We start from the raw sequence: 11,574 nt of genomic DNA, 5'->3' as shown, positions 1-11,574 counted from the left end.
GAGTTGATAATTTTGTTAAAATATTAGCTAGCATGCTGTGGCAGATAAACACAGCCGCATATTTTAGAGCATCCGGCTGGAGGTTTAATGGAAGAAAATGTTCAAGTTCATCGAAGAACGTCCAACAATACGTTCGGAAAGATCTGCCGCTGGGTGAGGGGTGTTTCTGCTGCACCAGTACACGAAGCGGAAGATAACAACATGTAAACATAATCATTTGCATGTCATGGATCAAACCAACCAACGGAAAATCCGGTCTTCTGGGCTCGGTTACCGGTTCCAAGAGGGCCGTCTGAGCTCCTTGTGACGTTTGAAACAATGGCATCCAATGCAAACACCAACACTATCAACGTTGCGAAAGTGTGAAAGGGTCGAAGTTCCCGGCCATATATTACATTTTCCGAATGCAATATGTGATTAGGCAACCGATTCGACTAGCCTGACTCAGAGTGCTGTTGAAAAGTGTAGAGTGAGAGTAAATTGTTATCCCATAAAGTCACGTTGAATCAACAGTCACCCAAACCAACCTACAAACAGGGTCAAGTGCTGGATAAGTTGATGGAAAAGCCGCGAGAAACGAGAACATACAGCACAGTTCAGAGATTTACGCAAATTTTCTAAAAATCCCATATTACTAGAAAATAATTGAAAATCATTACTTACCCGAGAAATGATTCACCGAGATTGAGAAAAAATGATGCACAAATGATGAAAAACTATTTATTAAATACGCATTCCTGAATCAAACGAAGATTACATTAAATAACGGTCCCATATGTAGCCCTGACAATTGAACGCAGGCGGTGGCAAACAGATTTAGGAACACGAACTGGGCACGCCACGTGGCATCACCTCTTCTAAGGATGGAGGAGCTTTCTGAAGTTGCATGATGATTTACGACGTGCAATTTCCGCAAGTCATACACCACACCAGCAGAATGCAAAAGAACAAATGACCATCGCATCATCTGCAGTGCATTCCTCAAGCGCTGCGTGGTGTGCACCGTTCGTTGGTTTTTTTATGTTGTGCTTCTGTTTGTTTTACGTTTTATGCTTTGTTTTATAATCACCGACGGAAGAGCAGTGCCACCGACCTACGGTTCGCTTACTATCGAACCGGCCTATCGATGAAACGCTTAACGCACCCGCTTGTTAGGGGCTGGCCTTTCGGCAAACTTTTATGTACAACTGCGTAACTTTCAATTCGATTGCAACTCTTCCGACGTCTGACGTACGACACACATTCACACACGTACACACAAGATTCACAGTCGTTTCCGGACGGAAGATTCATCTACTATTTACAGGGCATTGGGAGATAATAAAAACTAGCGTAACAAACAATACGGTGGTTCCATTGGATACCGGGTGCCAGTAGCCACAGTAAAAACACATCTCTATGGCTAGGTTAGGAGTAAGATTAAGCGTCGTAAATGGGTCTCGTTGCCGACTGTCCCTCGCTCACAGCTCCGCTAATGGGAACTGCGAAATCGAAAGTGTATAAATCGGTGTCGAAACTCAATACTCACCGGTCGTCGAACTGCTGGACGCGGATCGGGCTTCAAAGATAACAGAGCCGTGCCGGGGCCATAAAAAGAGTCTACTAACTCTAACGGGCAAGTTTCTTTATCCATTCGTTGCAACACGCAAAGCACTTGCCGCACTCGGTTAATACGTTCCGATGAGAAACTTTCGGAGCTTTTCTTTGCCATCGGCCAAAAATGTCCGACAAGAAAAAGGGCACCGTCACAGGGTGGGCACCCTCCACCGTTTCGTCCCGGTCGATGTTTGCAAGGTACTTGACGGCAACATTAGCATCCCATAAGCGTCATGCGTAGCACACCACAGTCACACGCTAGCACACATACGCACAAGAAGATTACGTAAGGTGGCTTTGCGCATGACACCTGAAGGCCCTCAGATCTCAGAGGGACTTCTTCGTTTCCAACTGCATGCTCAATCCGCCAGCGGTGGCGTAGGAGACTAGATGTCTTGCCATGATATGGCCCAGCCACTTCAGAAGGTATACTAGGACCGCTAGTATCACAAACAGGAGCAGCAGTACGGCTGCAGCAACGTCGTAGTAATGATACTGTATGAAGGACATCTTGGCCGGCTTGTAGCGATAGTGGCCGGCACCGTTGTGACGGATCACGTACTCCGTCCACCAAACCGCCTTCTCGACCGGCCGCATCGGTTGATCACGGACCAGCCTTCCGAGCCGCGCGATGTTTCGTTTATAGCTGTTCGCAGTAAATTTGGAAGTCATTAAAGTGCACCAAAAGGGTCTCAACCACTGACCGGAACCGACTTACCGCTTGTTGCCCGTGACTTCGATGATGCATTCGCGCAGCTTCTGTGCTCCATCCACACCGTTCAAGTGCTCCATCCACACCGAGCGCCCAATGCCCAGATCGAGCACCTTGTCCGCGTTCCCAAACTGGTCGAAATTGAATGGTATCACCACGAGCGGCACGTGCCGGTCGATAGCTTCTTCCATCGACTGCTGTCCACCCTGCATGACGAATGCTTTCACTTTTGGGTGAGCTGTGGCCGGAGCGCGGAAGAGGCGAAAAAGCAAACGATATTAGCCACAGGTGCCACTAGAAATGTGTAACTCAGTTTTGATGAAAAGTATAACGGTAAATAAATGTTAATTGCCATGACGTAAAAAAGCGGAAGTATTTCTAAGCAAAACATAAGTAGGATTTTAACGCAATCACCAGAGCCCGCTGATGTATATTGATTCACTGGATCTTCGTGGCAGAAAGTTTTTGGTTTTAGTATTTGAACACAACCATGATGTTTGCTCGTAACGCTTCGCTTAACAGGCAATATGAACAGTTTATGATTCGCCACGTGCCATCCTGAAATGCCATCTCATGCGAAGTTGACAAAAAGATAAAAAGCGAAACGTTACCCGCCGAGATGTACCTATATAACCCTAAATCAATAAATTTTGCGTTTCGCGTGTCCAGTTCACTGGCTGATCACGGAATCTGGTTCAATAACACATTTTTCAGCGATCTAGAGCTGAAACTTCCGGCGTGGTTCGATGCGGTTCAAGGATGCGAAACTTGCACAGCTTGATTTTCAACTTTTGTTCAAACGGAAACACGGATTACGCTTAGCATAATTTATGCGATAGAGGCTCTTCCCCAGGGTGATCTTGAAATTGGTAAAAGATCGTGGCACATCCGTGCATCTTTCGTAAATTTGAGTGTTTGCCTTCAGCACTATCCTTCCGAATACGATTTTATTAGATTGCATAATTAGCCAAGCCTTTCATTGACAATGCAGACAGCTGGAGAGGTGTGGAGCTGCTCGTGCCAGGGAGATTGCTTGTCGGTTGGTCACTCGCAGAAAGACGCCAAAAACCAGTTTGGCGAAGCAATTTGCACGGCTAAAGTGGCCTTAGGAGCCAGCGATCGTTCAGGAGCAGTGGCCATGCTTTTTTCTCTTCGAATTCACCCAGAGCACTCCCACGCCGCCTCTCTCACGCGGGTTGGTGTGAAATTGGGGGTTGTTTTGGTTCCGGAACGTTACGAAACGTCGAGCGTTCACACTTTCTTAGGCAAATTTTTGTTGATCTTTTGTTGAACCAGGTCAAGGATACAGCAAAGTTGATCGATAGCGTGTCGTCTCCATCGGTTGCATCACCAAACAGCCTCACAATGTGAAATGGTGTGCTTTTGGGCATGGTCACGTGTTTGGAATTTGGCGACGTTATCACCCAAACACACGACGAATCCGCCATTTGGTTGATTCGCCAGACGTTTTCCTTGAAGATTTGGCTAAAGCCTTGAAGATTTGGATAAAGGACAACCATCTGAATAGAGATGCGTGCAAAGACAAACTTCCCTATACGTTTTTGATTAGCCGTATCCTCAAATTTATGCCTCAAATTAGGTGCAAAAAATGTATTTGAACTAGATATATGTTCTAAAACAAATGAAAGAAACAATAGAATACACATATGGACGGGTAATTGATTTGATAAGTTAGACATGCAAAGTTCATTGATAAGTTGATCATTGCGGTGCATTTATGAATCGTAAGGTCTGTCACGACCGCAAATGGTTGACTTCCCAATGGTTGTGTAGCAACAACGATGGCGTCAAAGACTGCATCAATGCCACAGCTTTAGATACGTAAACTGGCCTCGGTACTAAGAGGAAAAAATCACTTCAAATAGAATATCATGGGTCTTCGCTTAGCATTGCTCTACAGTGTTGGCCACTCATAAATTCGCCGTTCCATTTGTTTTGTGTGCTATTTCGTGGTCCCGTTCGTTGCTCTTAAGAGCTAATTAAGCATACACATATCTGCAAACCACAGTTTAACACTTTGAATCTAGTGCTGGTTCTGGCTCGTGCTGTTCATCTTTCATCTCATGATGTATGACACAACGAGATAAATGGATCCATTAAAATGGTCGCGGTTTTTTGTTGTGCATAAAAACACGCAACAATCAAACTACTCGGTAGTCATTAGCATTTTGCCAAAAGCGTCTACTTGAAGGTGCCTGTCGCTAATATGTCGTTATAAACAATTATTTCATTGGCAGGTTTGATGTTAAATAGTACGATAGGCCTTCATCTTTTGGCTTAATTTGTAGATTGCTCTATATAAAGAACAGTCCGTAATGCAGTTGATACTCATATTCATTCTCACAGGCGGAATGTACGATTAGTTCACTCATTGTAAACCCAAACAGGAGAACGACAAGACTATCACTCTCTTTGCCTTCCATAACTTACCCAGAACGTCTTGCTGTGGAACCCATCGCATCATTCGGATGTTTGTGGTTCCGTTGAGGTCCATTTCGCCATCATGCTTCCACAGTACATCGTACTTCAATGATTTGAACACCTCTAAGAAAAGATTCAGGTTGCGTTGGTTCAAGGAATCGCTGCGGATCAATGTTCCGAGGCTGAAGTACACCACACCATGTTCCGAATCGTCTAGGTACGACTGTAAATCCATTGGCAGCGCTTTTACGGGTTCGATGTGTAGAAAGCCGAGCTGCACAGTGTTTGGCAAAGTTGGTCGTAAATACCCGAGTGCTGGCTCGGCATTCACCATCAGGAAGTCAATGCGATTCATCAGCCCCCAGGAGCGTGTCATGTTGCTTCCGAAATTCTGTTCGATTACCCGATCGTAGTTGCGGAAGTCGGCCGGCATGATATAGTAGTTGATCATCCAGTTGCATATGACTGCTTCCAGACGTTGCAGAAAGTTGAGGTTCTTCGTAAATTTGTGATTCATCTCTGGATGCGCCACAACGTTCATCACGTTGCCCAACACTTCGTGAACCATTCCCATTGCATCGATCGACGTGACACCGATCAGGGGCGCGTTAAACAGTTCGGCAAACGCGTACAGAGGTGTAAACTGGTAGTACTCGACAATCACTGCGTCGAAATATGCATCTCGACTATGGATGAGGGCCTGCACGTCCGGGTGGGACATTTGTGCCTCCAAAAACAGTCGTGTCACCTTACGTAGCTCTTGTGCAATTTGGAAAAAGTTCATGTTCCGTTGCTTCATATCAACCACATCAATATTTTCATTCACAATTTTGTACGCAAAGCTCCAGTTTATGATGGTCACGTTCGGATGGTCGGTCATGAATGGATCCGTTGTCATAACCGTCAGCTGGTGTCCACGATTGATCAGCCCTTTCATGTATGCCCGGTACACTATCTGGTGACTCCTGGCCGGCGAAGGAAAGATGGCCAAAATTCTAGCCCCCCCGACTAGGATTGGCATCCCCACGGCCAGGAGTGCCAGCACCGTGATTAACGTTGCCCGTTCACCACACCACATGCTTCCTTCGAACGCACAGGATACTATAACCTTCCTCGGACAAGGACTACACTCGGAAAACCACGCTAAACCGCACGGGCTACAGGTACCGTTGCGTACAGCGTAGCGACTATCGTGCGACTAAAAGATACGTCCAACGACTCGAGTCACTTTATACGCTGAACTTCAAAAACCAATAGCGTATACCCAGCGATCGTGCGCCTCACGCCATGCGCCCACTAAACTATAATCAACGGCCAGAGAGCGTAGAAATGAGAGAAATGGAAATAAGAAGAGGCGAAAACGCGTAATCGTCACTATCCGTCTTGTTTATCTCCCACTTGCGCCGGCGAACTCTCGCGCTCTGTGAATCACAGGACAACACGATCACGTTCGTATGCCTCTAATGCCATCTTACACGCAAGCGTCGACCTGTGCTCCTGCCATCCCCACACGAAGTTGACAGTGGCACGTGTCTAGCCAACAACTGCCAGAGGAGGGACTGAAATCGCCGGAGCGAAAATAGTAAAAGCTATAGAAAGTGGAAGTATATTCATACTCTATTTGGGAATAAATTTAGGAACTATTTTTGGCGACGCATAACTGCTGATGCACGTGCCCGTAAGCGTCGGTCCTACGGGTGTTGATGAACTACCTACAAAATGTTTTATTCAAAAAAAAACTTTTCCTTCGGTGCCTCGCTGTTGACCCTGTCACAACTCAATTACGAAAAATGTACGCTCATTAATCATCGTGTTGATTGAACTGCCAATATATGGTTTGGATAGGTTGGATGCAAATAAAAGTGACGATCAGCAATATGTTTATCAAATGGTCCGTTTGAACTTGAAACACCATGGTGTGTATTAATTGATTTCGGATACCTTTCCACTTCATCACATCTTTGTTATACTCTTGCCAAACCTTCCTTCAGGGCTAGACAGTGATGCAATCTTTTGATTACAGTTTTGTAGCTAAATGGAAGAAGTTGCCGCGGCAGCGTTTTGGCGCGGGGCGTTTTCTGTTACGTAGATCTTCTTGGAACGAGCGAAACAGTGGTTTAATTTCATCGAGGATTAGTATCCACCGAGTCGAGATTCCACCCGTGTTCGGCACGCCATGCCGGTTGTACACGAAATGTAGATGCAACCGACCTCAGTTGAAGTGTGTGTGTGTGCATCTGTAAAAATCCATAGCCCCGAATCAACCTTCAAAGTCACGAATAGTCTGGGACTTCGCTGCCATTAGTCCCGCTTTTGGTCGTTTCAAACGTTGGGAGTTCGCGAGTAAACTTCTCCGGCATCTCGATCGACAGCTGTTGCAACGCGATCGCAGTTTGAGCAATGTAGTGTTTGCTTGTTAGCAGGTGTTATCACATCGCCCGGTGGACCTATTTCGATTTACGTGAGTGTGGCGATATCCGTTAGTGTAGGGAGTTAAAGTCTTGGTATCGGAAAGTGAGGAAACTAATGGTGGCTTTTAAGCCATGCCAAATTTTCGAATCCAAGTCTTGAGCCACTTAACTTTCGCTGTCCACTCGAAACCCCGTATAAGCGACCCCAGTGCGACCACGCGTTCCGCTGTGGTAAGCGAATAGACCCAACAATGTGCCGCCTTCGTTGGGTCTTTTCAAACCGCGTGACCCCTTTTCGTTGTGCTTTCTTAGTGGATGACAATGGATGACACTTCATACGTACACTGCATTTGTCAAAGATCTGAGTTGAAGGTCGAATCCTGCAACGGCTGTACTGGGTTTGAGAAGCATGTGGGGCTGCGAGCGGTCAACGGGTGAAGAGAGCAGTATAAACATTCCGCCGCTTATGCTTGGAGCCACCAAAGCCGATCATGAGCACATACGAGTTGCGGTTGAAGAAATATTCAACTCCCCCCGAAAACGTTTGGCGTTGTTTGCATATCCACCCCGCGCATGTGTTTGAAGTGTCAAAAGATGGGCCAGGCCCCTAGAGAGTGAAAGGTCTTGTGTGCTGTCAGAGTAACGAAGAACGAGAAAGAAACTATCAGTGGGTCAAATGGCACCCATGGAGTCATGAGCTTCGTGAGAAAAAAACGTTAATGAAACATATTTTCGATTTACCGTTAAAACAAACACAGTTTGCTCAACAATTATGAGTTGGATTCCTGGGCTATGGAACCGACTGACTGTACTAAACTCCCAGAAAATGTAACTAATTTAAAAATGCCTAAACATATCAGGTGCTGAAATTTTTATAAACAGCCCGTTTAGGTGACGCTCAGCGATACGTTGTTTTAGTTTTGCATAATATGCAGATAGCTAATATAAAGCAAAGACCGTTTTGGCACGTGTTAGGTGTTTGTCGATCGATTGGTGTTTGTGTGAAGTGTGGTAGGGTTTTAAAAACTAGCTTGCCTACTACCGCATAGTTTACGTTGGTAACTCCAGAAACTCGTAAATATCTCCGAACAACCTGGCTTTAAGTTCACTTCCATCAATACCTGCCGCTATAGTTTTGATCTCGATGTGAGCTCATTATGATATCAACCGAATAGAATATGAAAAGAAGTGGCTAAAACTAAGCGAAAGCCTGAAGGGCATTTGCATACTCGTGCCGAACGGGAGGCCGTCTAAACAAACACACTTTACTGTTTAGGGTAGCATCCGGTTTCTGTTGTGTACATTTTATTTTAGAGTTCTTTAGCTAGATAAACAGGGCCTCTTCTTCGAAAAACTGTATCGATTTATTGGTATAAGTTGCGAAGAATATGTTTCATTGAAATCACTTTTACACGATCACACGGAGAGCACATATTACAGAAACAATAAATTAAAGCATTTGACAGAGACGCGATCGCCTGTTGGTGCGATATAAGCGCTCCGAGTGCCGATCAAACACTTTGTTGTTGGTTTTAGCTTGCAAACAGAAATTCAAAGCTAACGCAGAACATGTCGCAGAATCTTTTAGCGCGCTTTACGGCCTTGAGAGTGCGATCTTAATTGATTACCAGACAACAAACCTCGATCAGGTCACGGATCGCAGCTTCACCCGAAGGCGTGAAATGTGAACTTTCTCAAAAATTCAAACGTAAAGGTTGAACGCTTGGCCTCTGTACCGCGAAAGCGTTTCATGATGTATCGGTTGTTCAAGCGGTTGTTCAATCGGTTCTAAACGCCTTCATGTAGGCCACACGCGCAACAGTGAACTGGTTCAACCGATTCAACCTGAATTTTGACACTGAAAATTTCAAGTTCAGGTTACAGTACGAGACAAAAGTTTGTATGACTTTAAATAATGATAACGAACAACGATAAATGATCATCATTTAATACGAAGAAGTAAAATTATTTTATTCAATCAAAACTCAATCCACAACACAATTATTAAAAGTTAAAAAGAATTAATGAAAAAAAAATTATAAAAAGAATTAAGAATTGCAATTAACGCTAGTGGGAGTGCGTATTTAAAAAAAAACGCGGGACTTTCAGGCAAGATTTGCTCATTTGCACGATCAATAAACCGTAAACGTCAAAATGGAAAGTAGAGCAACCTTCTAGGGTATGCTAAGCTACCTCCGACCGTTGCCACAGCAGACCAACAATGCCTACTCGCCAGCTACACTACAATTTGTTCAACCGTAAGAATTAATTATCGGCTGTCGGAAGCCGGCAATGATAATCATCTCCCGAGCGTGTTTGCGCATCGAGGAACGCGGCAAAGAAGCGCGAGGATCGAAATAACGCAGATGTTACTTTAACGTGCGATGGAAAGCCCGCCGGAAGATTGGTTCCTTTCGTTTCGTTGGCAGACTTAGCAAGAGTAGCATCCGCAGCTGTGGCCTGTGGTCCTAACCAAAAGGTAAACGCAATATCTTATTTACACCCGACTTTCGATCGGTTCTGGTAGTGCGAAAAACCCACCGTCCGTTTCGGGATCAATGCATTCGGGACGAAATAGCATCGAAGTGCACAGAAAGTTATGCTCCGGAAGGTTAGGGACCGAAAGTGAATCATTCGCGTTAGGTGGGTGTTCAAGGAAACCACAGAAATTGGAGAAATTGGCTCAATGTACATGAAGAAGCCCGCCAAGGCACAATGCCTTGCATTCAAAACGGCTCAAAATCGATAGCAGATGAGGTGGTATCGAATAACAGTATTTTCAACATTTGCGAATGACGGACCATAGGGTTTAAAACAGAAAATATCCAACACCTGGAGGGGAAATATCTGCGAAAATTTTGCTTAGGATGAACAACAGTCCGTAGTCCACACGAAAAAAAGATTAAGGAACAGCATCAAGCACTGCTGCAAAATCCAGGTTAATCTCCGGCCGTAGCATGTACGCAAACATCTTCATGAGTCAGAGATACGTATCTTCGGGAAAGGATACGGGCATAAAAACCGTGAAATCATTCAACCGGCTAGGCAGGTGTTTCCTACGGGCGTTCCGTCAGAGAGCCAATGGAAAAAAATCCTTCCAAAACAAGCATATTTGTCAGATGATGTTTTCGGTGCATGAAATCGGACACCTTTAGCAAGGACGGAAGTGGAAGTGGCCACCGTGGCCCAAAGAGAAAGAGAAAAAGAATAAAACATGAACACCTACAGGTTTCACGGTGGCCAGCTTATTACACCGGGCCAGAGGCGAACCTCGTGCCCGACGACGACTACGACGAAGAATCTCCACATCTGACGGAGTGACGGAGTGTTTTAGGGCTTCCAACGGACGCAGAGAATACGCCCGAAGGTACTCGGTTGGGCTTCCCGACCCATTGTCGGGTATTTGTTTATTTCCATATTAAGAGCTTAGGCAGGCCTTTGCCTCCAGCCACGTAACGGAGAATGGATTTCTGGTTTGTTCTTGTTCCGCCTCCGGCATTAGGCCAATATTCTCCACCGCGTGTACCCGTTTGCGATTCCCAAAACTGGCACATTTTGATTCAAACGAAACGCAACAAAAACGTGCATAAAAACGGACATGAATTGCTTCAGGCACCCGCAGTAAGTCTTGCGGCGTTGGATCTGGGTGAACTTGAGCAGGGCTTAAGAAAGTATAATAATTCTAAGCAACAAAAGTTCTACAGTGGTGTTTTACTAAATTGCTTCCTTAAATCTTAAATATTCTTGTTTTCTTAGTTCTTCTTATATTTTAGGGGTTAATAAAAACTGACCAACACTTCAAACGGTAGTAGACACTCATACTTCAAGAGTCATTGCGGAATCTTCCAAACCTTTTTTATTAAATCCATTAATGCAATCATTTAGCTGCCGATAAAACCTCGGTAAATAATTGTGTCTTCTGTGTTTCCCAACAACGCGCGAACGATAATTACGCATTAAATTATTCATTTATTAGCCAAAAACTATCACTTTACTCCGGCGATGTAAACTCTTTTAGGTTACGATACGAAACCGCTCCAGCAGAGAAACAAAGTTTTCGCATTAGCTCGGAAAGAAGGCGATGCGCAAATTAGTGTCCATCTCTCCGCACCCAATTGGCGTCGGAGATAAACTTTTTCTTGATACGAATTTTACGCTCCAGCCCGGCGGCGGCGGTGCCAGTGGCGTGGGAACATCGAACGGCCTACGGTATTCGGTATGATGTATCACCAAAATTATTTTGCATTACTTCCACGGCCCCTAGAATTGAGGTACGAAGGCTCCACCGGGCACCAGGTGGTCATTCAGATTCACATTTTCATCGAGAAAATCTCTCCAAAAGGCTTAATGCGTTTTCAGGGAAGGTCCGGACCAGGTTGCGGTGCGGTCACTGCGGTGGCCGGTGGCCACTGG

General features: G+C 45.1%; 1 protein-coding gene across 1 annotated transcript; it reads right to left on the bottom strand.

Annotated features, from left to right (window-relative positions):
• Positions 1–1,923: 1,923 nt before the first annotated feature.
• Positions 1,924–5,828, bottom strand: LOC128271246 (UDP-glucosyltransferase 2-like). Its single transcript, XM_053008691.1, has 3 exons — positions 4,760–5,828; positions 2,315–2,546; positions 1,924–2,242 (listed from the first exon to the last, which is right to left on the bottom strand). Exons 1-3 carry the CDS (start codon positions 5,826–5,828, stop codon positions 1,924–1,926), a joined length of 1,620 nt encoding a protein of 539 aa, XP_052864651.1.
• Between the last annotated feature and the right edge of the window lie 5,746 nt (positions 5,829–11,574).

This window comes from Anopheles cruzii, chromosome 3 (assembly GCF_943734635.1).
Source record: "Anopheles cruzii chromosome 3, idAnoCruzAS_RS32_06, whole genome shotgun sequence".
NCBI lineage: Eukaryota > Metazoa > Arthropoda > Insecta > Diptera > Culicidae > Anopheles > Anopheles cruzii.
This window is presented reverse-complemented; position numbering and strand designations above follow the sequence as displayed.

What these genes read in the sequence shown, in the direction of transcription:
- LOC128271246 (XM_053008691.1), bottom strand. Translation starts at nt 5,828, where the DNA reads ATGTGGTGTGGTGAACGGGCAACGTTAATCACGGTGCTGGCACTCCTG. An exon ending in TCCACAGCAAGACGTTCTGG is followed by an intron (nt 2,547 to 4,759) that starts GTAAGTTATGGA and finishes CTCCGGCCACAG; the next exon opens with CTCACCCAAAAGTGAAAGCA. An exon ending in GAAGTCACGGGCAACAAGCG is followed by an intron (nt 2,243 to 2,314) that starts GTAAGTCGGTTC and finishes TACTGCGAACAG; the next exon opens with CTATAAACGAAACATCGCGC.